The sequence below is a fragment of the Taeniopygia guttata genome, chromosome 37 (assembly GCF_048771995.1).
Source record: "Taeniopygia guttata chromosome 37, bTaeGut7.mat, whole genome shotgun sequence".
In the NCBI taxonomy this organism is placed as follows: domain Eukaryota; kingdom Metazoa; phylum Chordata; class Aves; order Passeriformes; family Estrildidae; genus Taeniopygia; species Taeniopygia guttata.
Window position 1 is genome coordinate 6,239,957 of NC_133062.1, and position 17,228 is coordinate 6,257,184.

Sequence of the window (17,228 nt, forward strand, 5' to 3'; positions counted from 1 at the left end):
AAGATCTCGGGATGTGACGGAAAGAAAGACCCTTCCCCCTTCTCCCTGCTTCACGTTATCTATTAACCCCAGAGCATGTAACCACACCTAACCCAGTAGTTTTCCACTCCTGACTAACCTAGAGACCCTACAACCCCCCTCTGACGTAGCAAAGTCCCCCAAGACTATTTAAACCCATGAGATAAGATAATAAATGCTTTTGACTGTCCACCACATTGGTGTCAGCGTGTGTCGTTAGCCCGAGTAGCCCAGGCGAGGCCGGGCTGCCGTGCTGTCTTCTTGCAACCAGGTCGCCGTTGTCTCTCATGAAGACAACAGAGTCCCCGTGCCACTGGGTCCTGGTGGAACCACAGAGGCCATGGTGACACTGCAGGACCTCGTGTAACCGAGGGGTTTCACCATTGTGACACTGCAAAACCAAAGAGAGCACTGGGAGAGTCCAGGGCCCAATGGAACCAAGGGGCCATTCTGACACTGCAGGACCTTGTGTAACCAAGGGGCCACTGTGACACTCTGGGGCCTCCAGGAATCTGGAAGGCCCTTGTGACACTGTGTGGGCTCGTGGAAACAAGGAGTCCATTGTGACACTGAGGGGAACTTGTGGAACCACTGAGAGCATTGTGACAGTGTGGGACCTCATGTGACCATGGGGCCTTTGTGACGCCCTGGGGCCCCATGGAACCAAGGGGCCACTGAGAAACTGTGGCACCAATGAGAACATTGTGACACTGTGAAGCCCCATGGAACCAAGGAGTCCATTGTCACATTTTGGGGCCCCTTGGACCTAAGGAGACCAGTCTGACAGTGCAGGGCCTGGTGCAACCAAAGGGACATTGTGACACTGAAGGGACCCATGTAACCAAGGACATCTTTGCAGATGACACCAAGCTGGATGTGGGTGTTGATCTGCTGGAGGGTGGGAGGGCTCTGCACAGGGACCTGGACAGGCTGGATACAGGGCCTAAACCCAACAAGGTGAGGTTTAACAAGTCCAAGTGCTGGGTCCTGCACTTTGGCCACAACCACCCCTGCAGCGCTACAGGCTGGGGACAGAGGGGCTGGACAGCAGCCAGGCAGAAAGGGACCTGCAGGGACTGATGGACAGCAGGCTGGACATGAGCCACCAGTGTGCCCAGGTGGCCAAGAAGGCCAATGGCTCCTGGCCTGGATCAGGGATGGTGTGGCAAGCAGGAGCAGAGCTGCTGTGCCAGCACTGATCTGCCCCCAGCTCTGCACACAGACATTGCTGCTGCAGCTCCAGAGAAGGCAGCAAAAGTGCATCTCTGCAGGAAACTCTTCTGGGAGATCCTTTAGTTTCTTCAAAGCCACCAAGAGTGCAGCCCCTCATTGACACAGTGTGTTGCAATAGGGAAGGTGGAAAAAAACAAAATAAGAAATGGCACCAAAAATGACATTTTTTGTGGAAAACATGAAAAAATAACAACAAAGGAAGAAAAATCTCTATAATTAAACCAACAAGAAATACAAAAGACAACTTTTATTACAAGGGATTTGCAGAAATTGGCCTGCAGTTTAATGTTTCTGAAAGCATCCAGTCATCAGTCTCCACACTGCAGCCTTGAGCTCCTGGTTCCTCAGGCTGTAGATGAGGGGGTTCAGGGCTGGAGACACCACCGAGTACAGAACTGACAGGGCCAGATCCAGGGATGGGGAGGACATCGAGGGGGGCTTTAGGTAGGTAACTACACCAGTGCTGATAAACAGAGAAACCACAGCCAGGTGAGGGAGGCAGGTGGAAAAGGCTTTCTGCCGTCCCTGCTCAGAAGGGATCCTCAGCACAGCCCTGAAGATCTGCACATAGGAGAAAACAATGAACACAAAACATCCGAATACCAAACAGGCACTAACAGCAATGAGCCCAAGCTCCCTGAGATAGGAATTGGAGCAGGAGAGCTTGAGGATCTGGGGGATTTCACAGAAGAACTGGCCCAGGGCATTGCCATGGCACAGGGGCAGGGAAAATGTATTGGCTGTGTGCAGCAGTGAATAGAGAAAGCCACTGGCCCAGGCAGCTGCTGCCATGTGGGCACAAGCTCTGCTGCCCAGGAGGGTCCCGTAGTGCAGGGGTTTGCAGATGGACACGTAGCGGTCATAGCTCATGATAGTCAGGAGGCAAAACTCTGCTGAGATGAAGAAGAGAAAGAAAAAGAGCTGTGCAGCACATCCTGTGTAGGAGATGTTCCTGGTGTCCCAGAGGGAATTGTGCATGGCTTTGGGGACAGTGGTGCAGATGGAGCCCAGGTCGCTGAGGGCCAGGTTGAGCAGGAAGAAGAACATGGGCGTGTGCAGGTGGTGGCCGCAGGCTACGGCGCTGATGATGAGGCCGTTGCCCAGGAGGGCAGCCAGGGAGATGCCCAGGAAGAGGCAGAAGTGCAGGAGCTGCAGCTGCCGCGTGTCTGCCAGTGCCAGCAGGAGGAAGTGGCCGATGGAGCTGCTGTTGGACATTTGCTGTGGCTGCACATGGGCACCTGTTCATGGAGAAAGGACAGGGACAAGTCAGGAGAGGCTGCTTGGAGCCAAATCTGGACCATTCCCTGCAGACTGTCCTGCTGGAACTCACCCACCGTTGTTCCTGCTCTGGGAAAACCTTCACCCAGGTCCCTGCCTGAGCTCCAGTTGTGCTGGCTGAGTGTGCCAGGAGCAGCCAGGCCTGTGCGTGGGGGCTCTCGAGGAGCCATCCCTGCCCTGCTGCCCTGGGTTTGTAGCCATGTGGCAGAGGGACAAGGCTGGATATTCAGGATTTGTCAGGGGAATAACTCCTATTGCAGAAAGGCATGGTACAATCTGCACTACCACTTCTAAGGGAAATGGCAGGAGCTGGTTTAAGGAATTGTTTTCCTACCCACACACTATTCCTGGCTCTCTGAGGTCAGAAATCCCCAGCATTCCTGCTGCACTCAGAGTTTGCCACTGAGAGATGTGAGAGGCAAAGGATTCCCTGTGGCTGAGGGCAGGTGAGGGGCTGGATGGGCTTGTTCCCCCAGCACTGCCCTGTTCAGCCCCCTCTGCTTCCCTGAGCATCTCCCTGGGCCTGGACATTCCCTCCTGAGAGGTGCCTTGTCCCTGCCAGCGCTCACAGAGCCCATCCCACCCTGTGTGCCCTCGGCCCGGCCCTACAGAAACCTGCCTGTGTGCAGGGCCCTGGCTGGGGCAGGCTCTGTGTGCAGCTGGGCAAGGGCAGCTCAGGAGAGCCCTGCTGGGCCCTGCAGAGGTGATGCTGCTGCTGTCCAGGGCTGAGGAGTGGCTGAAGGCCCTTTGGGAGGCTCCCAGCAGAGAGACTGACCACCCAAAGTCACAGTTCTGGAGTCTCTGTAAGTGTTCAAACATTCCTTTGATGATCCTGTATTTCTCTTTCTGCTCAGAATGTTCTGTGATTCTGGGATTACAATTCCTGTTCTGTTTCTCTCATCCCGATGTTGTCTACAATCAAAAGAGAAAAAGTCCCTTGCAAGAGTGGTGGAAGAATAAAGTACAAACCAGACCTTTATTGGAAGCTTTCAGGTGTCCCAGTGGGGATGGAACACGCCCAGCCCCTGATTTCAGCAATTCATTAAGGTTGATAATTAGGGTATTTAACAGGAACATCCAATAGGAGATTCAGTTACCCCAGTTACACACCCCTGGCTCCATCCATTGGAGTAATTCCAAGGGCTTTTTTGTACGTTTTTGTTATGACTGCTCACATTGTGGTCAAAAATGAAAATGTTCTTCTTCCTGATTATAATGTCCGCTTCCTGAAAATAAGACTATCCAGTAATTCAGGAATATATTTAGACAGCATATTGTTTGAAAAACTAAGAGATACTTAAGTCAATCAAGGATTGCATGAATATGAGTACTAATAGAAGTTTTAAAGAGTTAAATAAGAGTTTAATAAAGTCAAGTAAGGACTATGGATTTATAATTATATCATAGTAATTTACAGAGCTACAAATATATGAAAAGCAAAAATCTTATTGTCACCACCCCAGCTTTCTCATCCTGCTCCAAGCAGGAAATTGAAAACACTCTCAGGAAAGCTCCTGACCTTTACAGCAATCCCAGGCTTACCTTTTTTGGGAAGTGTCCTCCGGAGCTGTGCCCAGGCTGGTCTGGAGCTGGGAGCAGCCCTGCCCCACCCAGCCCCTCTCAGCAGCAGCACCTGCCCTGCTCAGGGTGGCTCCTTCCCCCCACAGCTCCTGGCCAGCGCTGGGAGCAGCTCCAGGGCCGGCTGAGAGCTGTCCCTGGCAGGCAGCAGAGTCCTGGCCCAGCACAGCGCCCTGGGCTGCAGGACCCTGCTCTGCAGGACAGCCCTGGGCACCCCTGGCTGCTCTGCACAGGAGATGAGCAGAGAATGCACTCACAGGGTCTGTGGGCATTGGGATGTTCCAGCTTTAGGAGATCTCTCCAGGAGCTGCAGCTGCATTGTCCTGCAGCCAGAGGTTCCTGTGCCAAGGGCTGGCAGTGATTCTGCCCCAGGCACTTCTCAGCCCCTTCCCAGCCCTGACTGATTGAAGCTCTCTGTGCCTCTGTGCTGTGCCCGGGCTGGCTGCAGGCAGTGCCCCAGCCCTGCTGGGCTGGGAGAAGAGCTGCTCAGCAAGAGAAATGTGCTTTTGAAGCTCTGCTTGGTTACCAGGATCACCCTCTGTGCCAGGAGCCCGGCCCAGCTCAGCAGCACAGACACAGCACAAGGACTTTAATGACCCTCTGGGGCTTTGTGCTCAGGCCCTGAACATCAGGCCCTGAGAGGGAGCTGCAGAAACCTCTCCAGAACTCCAAGTCACAATCCAACTCCAAAGTTCCTTGGACTTTTAATGGGTCCCACTGAGGGACACGACTGAGAAAGTGTCCCCAGGCCCCAGGCAGAGCAGAGAACTGGAGGCACTGATGACAGGTGGGGACAAAGAGAAGCCAAGTCTTGGTGCCCTGGGGCACAGCAGGGTCTGTGCCACCAAGGGCTGTGAGGAGACACCTTGTCCTGAGGCCCTGGGGCCTCCTGGCACAGCCCCAGCCAGGCTGGGCACTGTCACCCCCTGGTCCTGCCCTCAGCATCCCCCCCTAGCCCACATCCCAGTGACCTCAAGGATCTGCTGGAAGGAGTCCCTGGGGAGCCTTGGTCAGGAATGGCCCTGGGGGCTCCTTCATGCTCCCAGGGACTGCAGGTTTTTCAAAGGACTTTGGGCTTTGCTTTTGCCTTGGAGTTTCTGCAAGGTTTCTGCAATCATGGCCTCCAATTATCTGCTGTAATTAGTCCCTGGAGAGGCTTTGTCAGTAACAACACTCAGCGGGGCTCATTAATGCTTCAAGGTACTTCAGTTCTTTTAAGGTACTTGGTGTTTCTTTTTTGATACAGACTCTGTGAGAGGTTTGTGCAATCATGGCCCCAATTATCTGCTTTAATGAGTCCCTTGAGAGATTTGTAGTGACACTCAGTGGGGCTCATTAATACTTTGAGATACTCGAATTTTGTAGGGTACTTTGGATTTCCCTTTCTACACTGAGAGGTTTTTGTGCCATTTTGAGTCTCTGAAAGGTTTTTGTGCAATCCTGGCCTCCAATTCTCTCCTCCAAGGAGTCCATGAGGAGCCTTTGTTGGGGATGGACCTCAGTGGATCTCATAAATGCTTTGAGACACTTTGGGGTTTTGCTCTGTCTCTGACTCCTGGAAAGATTTGTGCAATCTCCTCTCAGGCCCTGATGTTCCAGGGCTCAGCTCCAAATGCACCACGGGGCTCATTAGGATCAAGCAAGTCCTGACAAACCATGGCTCTGTCTTGATTTCCATCTTGTCTGGGGCAGTTCATCAGGAAGTTTCTGTCGTGGTTTTGGTTTGCCAGTTTGAGATTTCTCAGCCAATGCATCAATTAGTGTGGTGGGTTCAGTGTTGTTTCATTACCAGTGCACTCACTAGAATATACTTACTCATTTCCTGCTGTGAGATAGGATTAGGAGAAAGACAAACTGGGATCGAAACTGTAGAAGGGTGTAGAGAAAAGTTTATTAACAGTAGTTAAAAGAAAAAATAATAAGAATCAGAGCAAAACATTGAGACCACTTCCTCTCTCCATATAACCTGACAATATAAAGAGGCAAAACCTAAATTTTTCTGTCAGTTTTCCACCTCTAGAATAGTCGTTGTTCAGTTCACTTAGGGAGAGAAGTTCCTCTTGTTAATGTTATGGAGACTTCTCCACAAGACAACAGTTATATTATGGCTTTTCATTTCCATGTATAACAGTTGCCTGGAAAAATCTGCAATCGTGAAGTTCCTCTGAAACAGATTTTTGCAGTTCACTTAAGTTAACAAAATGAATTAAGCATTTATATTTTAGCTTGTACAGTTATGTGTTGAATTTCAACCTTTTACTTAAGAAATCTCTTCCATAGTTCAAAGGGCATAAGAAAATGCAAATTTCTGAAGCTTATTACACAAAGAACAATGCCTAAGGATGCAAAGAATCCAGATAAAGAAGCTTCCCTGTCTCCAGGCCTATCAAGACTGACAGATGTACACAGATAAGCACCGAAGGACCGAAAGCGCATGTGCAGAGAGAATTCAAAAGTTCAATCATGAAGAAGACCACGATCTTCAGCCTCAAGAGACCACCTGAGACCCCCGCAGGACCACCATGGCAAACCATGCATGCCCAGAAGGGCCTAGACCTATTTAGCATGAGAGGTGAGGACAGGCGGGGCCAGGGGTTGAATATGCATGGGAAGGTTGTGTAATTATTGCATATGGAACACCTTTGTGAAGACAAGTGTGTGTCAGAGTAAGGATCGGGGCACAAGTTTTTGGAGAGCTATCTCACTTGTGCTGGGCACTGGCAATACAAACCCACTACCCCAAGTTGTGGAGTCTATTTATTTATTCCACATATCACTTCAAAAGTATAGAATTGTGACATTCAAAGGTAGAAATAGAAACTGCCGAAAGCTAGCATAAAAATGGAAAATAGAAACTACTGGGAAAAGCTTATGACTATGCATGAATCTGATCAGTAAATACCAGCAAGCCCAACAATCGGTGTGCAGTTGGAGGGGAAAACCCCCACCACTGTGCCCAGTGCTGTCTTTGCTCATACATTACAATAATAATTACTAAATAATAATAAGTAATTGAATTAATGCTTGATATATTGGCTGAGTCAAGCTTCCCATTTCTAACAGAAATTATTATGAAAAAGTGACCCTTCTTCCAGACAAAGTCCACCAAGTCATTCCCTGCATTTCTCCTTTTCAGATTCTTTCAGCCATCCACTGAGGGGTCCAGCTTGTTCTGGTGCTTTCCATGAACTGATTGAACTCTTGATTTATATCATTGCATGAGATGTGGAAACTTCTAAACTGAACACAGAAACAAACTCCCTCTGTCAGCCCATGTTCATCTTCTACCTCACTTTCAAGATGTCCATGGGGATGTTGGAATGATATCACACAGCTCTCCATTTCTGGCTGCAGGCCCTGGAGATTCTTTCTCTGCATCCCCTGACAATTCCTGGCAGCCTGTCATGGTTTCTTAGGGTAGAACAATAAAAATGAAAACCCCATCAATGGCACAACTGCCCAGCCCACAAGGAAAAGAAAGAACAAGTTGTAAAGTTCTTCAAATATTTGTCCTGCTGTGCTGCAAGAGTCGAGCTGCACACACGGTGTGGAGCCAAGAGAAGCTGCAGCTGGTGGCACATCTTGTGACAGAAGCTGCTCAAAGCTTCCTCGTTCTCCAGCAAAGGTTCTTGGAAAGAGCAAACAGGACTGTGGAGAAGATTCTGGGAAAACTGAAACAGCTTTTAAGAAATGAAATGGAAATGGAAAGAAACAATCTAAGATGTTTTTCTGTTTCTTTTTATGTGTCCCTTTTCCATTTTGTGCTACTTGTCCGTCTCATTAATCCAAATGAATCTCACTTTGAAGATCCATGACTTGGCAAGTTTTAGAGCGACACACAGTTTGCCTTCCCCGTTTTTTTTTTGTTTGTTTGTTTGTTTTTGGTTTTGTTTTTTGATTTTTTGGGGGTCTTGTTGTTTTTATTTGTTTGGTTTTTTGGTGTTTTTTTTTTTGATGTTGTTTTTGGTTTTTTTTGGAAATCAGTGCTGGAGACTAAGTGCACTGCCTGGGTCAGGTACAAATTCAGCATTCAGGGAATGCACTCCGATAGCGTTTGACCCTCAGCAGGGACAATGCACAGCAGTGACCGAGGGGATTCCTGTGTCCCTGTGCAGGAGTCCAGACTCTGGGTTTGGGCTGAACAGGGCAAAGTTCCCGTGTTTGGACAGGCTCAGGGGCTGCCCTGGGGAGCGCGGGGCTGGGCGCGGGGGCGAGTGGGCAGCGGACACACGGACACGGGGACACATGGACACGGAGACACGGACACGGGGACACACGGACACGGGGACACACGGACACGGGGACACACGGACACAGGGACACGGACACGGGGACACACGGACACGGGACACACGGACACGGGGACACACAGACACGGGGACACATGGACACGGGAACACGGACACGGAGCTTCAGCTGCAGCAGCAGCAGCGGCAGAGAAATCAGCGAAAGCAGCGAAAGCAGCGAATTTCCCTCTCCCTCTCCCACTGTCCTGGACCCTCTCCCGCTCTCCCTTTCCCGCTGTCCCCTCCTCTCCCGCTCTCCCTCTCCCCCTGCCCTGCCGGGCCATGTCCCCGGCCCGCCCCCGGCCCCGGGCGGGGCTGCCCCGTCCCCGCCCCGCCCGCCCCGCCGCGGTCTCGCCTCCGCCCGGCTCTGGCCGTGCTGGCGGTGGCGCTGCCGGGCGGGCATCAGTGCCCGGGGCTGGGGCGGCATCGCCGCCCTTTGGCTCCGCCTGGCCCGAGCCCGGCCCCGGCCCCGCCGTGGGCTCCGGTCCCGGCCCGGCCGCCGCTGTCCCGGGGCCGGGAGAGAACGCCTGGGGATGGCCGGCCCGGGGCGCTCGGGGGGCGCTCGGGGTTCCTGTCCGAGGAGGAGCTACGGGGTCCTGCACAGGGACATCAAACCAGGGAACATCCTGCTCGACCTGGCCACCGGGCAGCTGAAACTGATCGGCTTTGGCTGTGGCGCCTTCCTCCAAGACACAGCCTACACCCAGTTTGCAGGTGAGCCCTGCCAGGGGATGCTCCTGGGCATCTCATGCCCAGCCGAGGTGCAGCACCGGGGCTTCCCCTATTGCAGCCGGGATGGGATTAATGCTGGAGCCAGGTTGATTTGGGTGGGGTGTGAGGGGGTCCAGCTCCCAGCCCTGCTGACAGCCTTCAGCACCCACTGTGCCCTGGGCTGGGGCTGGAGCTGGGGCAGCCAGCCCGACAAAAACCCCATGGGGGTAGCAGAGAGGGGGGGTCTGACCCCGTGCCCCAGACAGTTTGGTGTGCAGGTGAGGAAGGGCTTGGACTGCTCTGCTCCCCTTGTTTGCCTTGGCTTATTAACATTTATGGAGCCATGCTGGCAGGGAGGAGAGGGGGTTTTCTCCACCACTGGGTGAGTTTTTCTTTTGTGTGTCATGGTTGTGCCTTCCCAGGCTTTCTGCTGCCCTCTTCCAGCACCAGTGGCTTCTGTTCCAGCCCCAAGTCTGTACACAAGTCCCAGGCGCTGGCGAGAGGGCAGCAATCACCCCGTGTACCACTGGGGCAGCCCCCACATGCCCAGGGGTGCAGGGGCCAGGCTCTGGGAGCAGCAGCATCCCCCTGATGAACCCCATCTGTATTCCATAGGAACATGGTCATACAGCCCCTGGAATGGACTCACTTGGATTGGTACTATGGCAAGCCAGCTAGCATCTGGTCCCTGGGCATCCTGCTGCACCAGATGGTCTGCGGGCAGCACCCTTTCAGGAGGGGCCAGAACATCAGCTGGGACCATCAGCTCTCGCTGCCACAGCAGCTCTCTCCAGGTGGATCCTCATCTCTGGCCACGGGGGAATACCAGTGCTGGGAGACAGCAGCAGCTCGTGAGCATCCCGCTCTGGCAGCTGCTGAGGAGGTGGCACATGTCCTGCTCTCCTGCTCTCCTCCAAAATGGGGAACTGATGGAAAGTTTAGGCCCAGCTCTGAGCACATCCAGCATGGCCTGGGCTCGGGAATAGCGGGGCAAAGCCAACAGGAGCCTTCTCCAACTGACCGGTGGTTTCTGGTTTCTCTGCCCAGAGTGCCAAGATCTGATCAGGCGGTGTTTATCCATGCTGCACATGGACAGGCCCTCCTCAGAAGAGCTGTTCTGTGATGCCTGCATGCAGGATATTCATCTGCCCTAGAAGAAGGGAGAGAGACACAGGCACACTTGGATGCAGGGCCCTGGTAAGTTCCAGCTCCACACATGCCTTGGCAATGAGAAGCAAAGGAACCCAAACATTTGGTCCTGCCTGTGTCACTGCCCAGGGCTCATCAGATGGGAACACGCAGCCCTTGTGCTGCAGCTGAGCTGCTCTGCCCAGCACTGGTGGCCGCCATCTGAGCTGGTTTTGCTTGTCCTAGCTCCTGACAGCTGGGGCCCTGGGCAGAACCCTGACAGCCTGGTCTGACCCCCAGGGAAGGAGAAGGAGTCCCTGGAGAAGCTGCACCAGGTGGGGCTGCTGCTGCTGCTGGAGACAGCGACGACAACATCAAGGATGACAACCTCTTCCTCAACCTGGCCACTGGCAGCTGAAGATGATGGACTTGTGGCACCGTCTTCAAAGCCAGGCTCCACAGCGAATTCGCAGATGAGTCCACAGCCAGGGAAATGCTCCCAGATTTGGGCATTGCTCAGACTGGCTGGGAACAAAAGTTTCTCCCTTTGCTGGGGCAGATGCAACTTCAGTCGGCTGCCCAGCTGCTTTTTGGCAGGGCTGGGGGCATGGGCTGGGGTGGATACAAGATGGGAGTGGGCTCCTGGCCCTGCCAACAGCCCCCAGCACCCAGCATGGCCTGGGCTGAGGCTGGGGCTGGGGCTGGGGCAGCCAGCCCGGCACAGAGAAACCCCCACGGTGGGAGCAGAGGTGGGACTGCAGAGCCTGTGCAGGGGCTGCTTTGCTTTGCAGGCAAGGAAGGGCTTGGGCTGCTCCACTGCCCTTGTTTGCTTTGGGATCACCATGGGGGCAGTGCAGGGGAAGGGAGAAAGCCTGGGATTCCCTCACCCATGGTGGGTTTTTCCCTGGCATGCAGGGGTTGGGCCTTCCTTAAGCCCCTGACAGAGATCAGAGTTTTAAAATTTTTTCTTATTTCCCCTTTTTGTCTGTAATCTATTTTCAATAATTTGTTGTTTGTTTTTCTAGAGGAAGCGTTCCAGGTGGGGTCCAGTCTGGATCAGGAGGTGCGGGGCACCGCGGGCGGCTGGGACAAGGGGACAGGAGCCTTCAGCTGACGGGGATTTCTGGTTTCTCTCCTTGCAGCCGGGCTCTGTGGGTGCTGAGGCTGCTCTGGGCTCTGCCAGGGCTCTGCTGGGCTCTGCCCTGGGCACAGCTGGGCTGGCTCTGCCCTCACATTGCTCTGACAGCTTTGCATCAGACGAGCCCGTTGGAGCACAGTGCCTGAGCTTTCTGCTTTGGCAGGTGAGTGAGACTCTCCTGCAGGCCAGGAGATTGCAGCTGGGAACACACATCCAATTGGCAAGGACCAAAACTCTCCACAGCCCTAGCTGAAAGCCTGGATCTCCCCAAGATGTTTTGTCTTTTCCACTCTTCATTCCTTTTTGGCTGGAATTGTGCAATCGCACTTTCTTCCTTCCCTAGAAGTGCCACAAATAGACTGAACCTGCCAAGTGGGCCGTGTTCCCGAGGCAGTGCAGTCTGGAACTGATGGATGGAGAAGTGCCCTTCTGCACTTCCAAACCAGACCAAAAAGCTGTAAGAGGGATTTTCTGTCTTTAAGAAACCCTTGACAGTTTCAATGGGAATGTGCAGCTCATTCACAGGGTGAGAAGGAAGGGTATCTTCTGAAGGGTTTGGGATTTAGCAGAGTTTAGATTCCCAGTCCTGCTTGGAGCTGGAACGGCACAAAGCAATTTCCTCCTCCTTCAACCACAATTTAAAATAACAATGTTGGAAACAAACCAAAAAATTGATTTAAAAAGGCTGCTGAGGTCAGCAAGATGGATCCATGCCATTAGCACATTCACAAGTAAATAACTGAGTTCTCTTTTTTAAAAGACCAGTTACCTCTAAATCCAAAGCTAGAGAAGTTTTTCACTACACACTTGGGTTTTGTATTTATCTTTCACATTTTATATAGTTTTTTATTACTTTTTATTTTTCCTTTAAATAGAAACATGCTCTACAAAAGGAGTGTCCTTTGCTCCTGGTTCCCGTGGGGAGCAGCTCCCTCCCCGCTGGCTGAGCTGCTCAGGCAGAGCCCGGCAGCTCCTGGCCCTGCAGGGCTGAGGCTTTTCCCCGTTGCTGGGCACAGAGTGATGGAGCAGCACTGCTGAACACGGGGCACACAGAGGGACCAGCAGCAGCTGCCTTTGGCCACCTGAGGCTCCAAGGCCCAAACTCTGAGCAGGAAGGGCTGGAAGAGACTCGCAGGCTCCCTGCTGGCTCTGCTGCCCCACTTGTGCCCACCTGGGAGCCCCCAGTGCCAGCAGGGACTTGAGATGGCAGCCCTGGGCTCCTGGAGGTTGTGCAAGGAACGGAGCTGGGGACTCCCTGTCCATGGAGAGCTTCCAGATGGAAACGGCTGCTGTGCCCAGGCAGATCCAAGGGCAGAGAAAGGAGGGTCTGGACCACGGGATCTGTGCCAGTCCCACAGTCCTGGGCAGCAGCCACCGAGCCCTGGGGGAGCAGAGGGCACAGCAAGAGGGACAAAACCAGGCAAGGTCAGAGACTGGAGAGAGCCAGACCTGGGAGCAGGAGCAGCTGCTCCATTGCACCCTTGGAGAAAGCTCTTGGCTGGTTCAAAGGGCTGAAAGGCAGCAAGGGCAGAGAGGAGGCCACACCAAGCAATGCTCCTGTTTTCATGGCCTCCCCTCTTCGTGTTCCAGAAGGAATTGCATGGACTGTGTTGTTCTCTCCGAGTCGTCTCATTCAGCACGAGCAGCTGAGCACCAGGAGCTGAAGGAGCTGAAGCCTCAGGCCTCAAGAGCTGAGCAAGAGGAGACTTTCTGAGCAAATGAATGCTGCTAACATGGACCTGGCTGAATGCAGCAGATGGAATCATGGAATCACAGAATCCTTTCTGTGGGGAAAGACCTCTGAGCTCATCCAGTCCAGCCGTTCAGTGTCGAGCCCAGCACTAAGCCACGTCCCTGAAGTGCCAAGGCCTGGACAACAGCCCTGAGTGAGGCCTGAAGAGCAGGCCCTGAGCCAAAGGTGGCCTCGGGATGAACCTTCCAACCAAAGGTTATCTTTGTATCTGCTCATTAATGAAATATGCATGGTCATTAGCACTGTGGTAGATGTATCCACTCATTAGTGAAACATGTTGTCCCAGATTGAAAGGCAAGAGGTATTCCATTTGCCATCTCTATAGCAGTTGTGCAGAGGGCAGATTTCCTTTTCTCTTTCACAACCTATTCTCCTTCTGGGGAGACATCTGCTGATAATGGGCTATTGAATGTCACTGCATGACTGATAAGAACTATAACATCCCGCTGGGAGATGCTCCGCCCAGAGGGAGGAGCCAAGCATTTCTACCTGGATATAATCTTGAGTTTCTGGAACACCAGCATGGCTTTTTCTGCACTGGATTTCCCAGAGGAACAGCTGCCTCTTCCACTGCCTCTTCAGAGGAAGACTACACCATTTTCTACAGGATCACTGCTCCAACAGAACCACACCTGCCACTCCAGGGGGACTGCAACCACCATTCCAATTAGACTGCTACCAACAACCTGACCAAAAGGGTGTCAGGTTGTATTCTGACTGTCAGTGTTGTTTTGCATTACTGCATTGTTTATTATATCTTTTTCTTTTCTTCCTTAATAAAGAGCTGTAATTCCTGCTCCCGTATCTTTGCCGAAAAAGCCCCCATAATTTCAAATTTATAACAATTTGGAGGGTTTCCATTTCAGGGGAGGCTCCTGCCTTCCTTAGCAGACACCTGTCTTTCCAAACCAAGACAATTGCCATGGCAACCTCTGGCATCCCATTCCCAGGGTCATGGGATCCCAGAAGCACAGAATTGGCTGAGCTGGGAGGGACCCATCAGGATCCTCGAGTCCAACTGCTGGCCCTGCACAGGACACCCCAACACTGCCAGCCTGGGCCTGGCAGCGCTGTCCAAATGCTGCTGGAGCTCAGAGAGCCCTGGAGCTGTGACCCTTCCCTGGGGAGCCTGGGCAGTGCCCCAGCAGCCTCTGGGCAAAAACCTTTCCCTGAGATCCAACCTAAGCCTGCCCCGACTCAGCTGCAGCCACTCCCTGCACTCCTGTCCCTGGGCACCAGAGTGAAGAGGTTCCCTCAGCCCCAGCCAGGGACCCGCTCCCAAGGCTGCTGCCATGGCCACCAGGGCTGGCACCAGCTGGGATGCTCGGTTTCCACAGGCCGGGATTCAGGAATGGGATTTCCCAATTTCCTGCTCCTGCTAAAACCCCGCTGGTGCTCGTTGCCCTCCCACCTTCCACTGAAGGAAAAAAATGGAAAGATCCCAGGCTGGGATAAGAACAGTTTACTGGGAACGGCAACGAGATAAGGAACAAACAGGAAGCGAAAAAATATTGACAACAGAAGGGATAAGAAAAACTATTTACAGGGGAAACTACATCACCATCAATTGTATTTTCCTGGCCATGTGTCTCCTCCTGCCTGGAAAGGACACCCTTCTCAGGGAGAGAGAGAGAGAGTCCCTTTCCTGCCCCTGGCAATGACCTGAGGTGGGAGTGAATGTAGTGACAGGGCCATGGCCAGACCCTCATGTTCTTCAATCCCACATAAGGTCATTGGCAGGGGCAGGAGAAGGTACAGGTATCTTCCCAGCATGGATCACAGGGAACAGGGATCACCAGGGCTCTTCCCAATGTGGGTTCTTCAATGGGGGGTGAAGCTGGAGTGGTGCACGAAGCTCCTCCTGCAGTTGGGGCACTCACAGGGCTTCCATCACCAGTGGCTCCGTTGGTGTCTGGTCAAGTGAGAGCTCTGGGTGAAGCTCTTCCCACACTGGGGACACTCGTAGGGCCTCTCCCCAGTGTGGATGCGCCGGTGGGTGACAAAGGTGGAGTTTTGCTTGAAGCCCTTCCCGCAGTCAGGGCAGCGGAAGGGCCTCTCATCCGTGTGAATCCGCTGATGTACAAAGAGATTGGAGCTGGTCTGAAACCTCTTCTGACACTCAGGACACTCGTAGGGCCTCTCCCCAGTGTGGATGCGCTGGTGGATGATGAGGTGGGAGCTGCAGCTGAAGCCCTTCCCACACTCCCCACACTCGTAGGGCCATTCCCCAGTGTGGACCATCTGATGTCGTTTCAGATTGGTGCTCTGCCTGAAGCTCTTCCCACACTCCCCACACTCGTAGGGCCATTCCCCAGTGTGGATCATTTGATGTCGTTTCAGATTGTTGCTCCGCCTGAAGCTCTTCCCACACTCCAAGCACTTGTGGGGCTTCTCCCCATCGTGAAGCTTCTCAGGGAGCACCAGCTCCGAGCTCTGGCTGAAGCTCTGCCCACCTTCCTGACCCAGAGTGGGCCTTTCCTCCTCAGAGCACCCTGGGCTGGGTTTCCAGCCCCTCCTTGTGTGGGATCTCCGGGGCTTTTCTTCCCTGTTGGATTCTTGCTCTGTGGAGTTGCTCAAATCAGCCTCTTCCATGAGGTTGTGCTGCAGAGATTTGTCCTCCCTGGTCTCCATCATCAGCTCCTGCTCTGGGGGAGGAAGGACAAGGAGAGGATGGGATTTGCCTCCGTGCCACAGGGAAGGGTAAGGAGATCCCCCCAGTGCATCCCCGTCAGCAGAGCGTCGGCAGCGGAGCTGTCCTGCAGCCGGGGGCCGTGCTGGGCTGGGAGATGGAGCAGGAGAGAGGGGGAAAGGGGCACTGACTTCCTCCTCACCTGCCTCGGTGTCCCAGGGCTCCTTCCTCTTCCTCACAGCCTTCTCCTCCATCTGGCAAAGGGCTGGGGATGGGAAATTCTGTTTTGGGAGGAAAACAAGGGATCAGCACAGTCAGTATTGTCCTGGGTGGAAGGCAAACCAGGGAGAGAGTCTAAGCCAGAATCACAATTGACTAAGAAAATTAAGATCAAAGCAATGATACAGAAACACTGGCTTAATCGGACAGAGTCAGGATATAACCTGACACCCTGTTGCTCAGGGTGGTGGTAGCAGTCTGATGAAATGGTGGCTGCAGTCCGGCTGGAGGGATGAACGTGATTCTGTCAAAGCGGTGGTCCTGTAGAAGGGTCTGGTCTTCCTCTGAAGGTCCAGTGGTGGTTATGGAGCTCTTGTCCTCTGGGAATCCAGTAGGCAAGGTGGTCGTGGTGCTGCATGGGTGAGATTATATCCAGGTAGGAATGCTTGGTTCCTCCCCCTGGGCAGAGCATCCCACAATGGGATGATGTAATTTTATCAGCCCTGCAGTGACACTCAATGGCCCATTAACAGAAGATGGCCCCTGGAGGGCGTTATCAGGGCTGAGCCATGGAAGAGATAAAGAACACTGCCCCACCTGTTGATAACAGTTTATGGAGATGGGGACTGAAAACACTTTTGGTTACATCTGACGCTGTAACCTGAAACAGTGAGGCAATCCCTGCTCGGGGTGGGGGATGAACACCACCCCTCTTACCCAAACTGGCTCAGGTGTAAAACCCCCACCCTGGGAAGGACACGCACACAGGGACAATGTCACACTTGCCCGGCCCCAGGGGAGATCTCTGTCCCTGTCACTCCCTTGGTCTCCCCCCTTTTTTCTTTCTTTCCATCCCTCTCTCTACCTCACATTTGTTGTTCAATAAAATCCACCTTGGATTTGATCTTGGTTGCACCTTAATTGGGGCAGAGGCATTTCTCTAACAATTTTATTAACCAGCTTGCAACATTATTTTGGCACAGTGAGTTCAGGGCACTGCTGTCTGACCCCAAGTGCCTTTTTGACAACAGCCTGGTTCCCTCCTCTGAGGAGGTTCTGCCTCTTTCTGGAGGAACTCTTGGAAACTTGGATGCAGCTTCCTCTGAGCAACTTTTGGGAGAACTTATGAGGAAAATGGCTGTTGTGGGTGGCCAGTGTAAAGAAAACATATTCCTGTCCTTCCCTGAAAAGTTCGTTAAAGTCACTGGAGGAAAGGGAGCAAATCATACCAGTGAAACTGACCAGGATCAGTCACCC

General features: G+C 53.1%; 1 protein-coding gene across 1 annotated transcript; it reads right to left on the reverse strand.

Moving 5' to 3' along the window:
• Positions 1–1,533: 1,533 nt before the first annotated feature.
• On the reverse strand, positions 1,534–2,872 carry LOC140681583 (olfactory receptor 14A16-like). Its single transcript, XM_072921518.1, has 2 exons — positions 2,864–2,872; positions 1,534–2,543 (listed from the first exon to the last, which is right to left on the reverse strand). Exon 2 carries the CDS (start codon positions 2,464–2,466, stop codon positions 1,534–1,536), a length of 933 nt encoding a protein of 310 aa, XP_072777619.1. The 5' UTR covers positions 2,467–2,543; positions 2,864–2,872.
• Between the last annotated feature and the right edge of the window lie 14,356 nt (positions 2,873–17,228).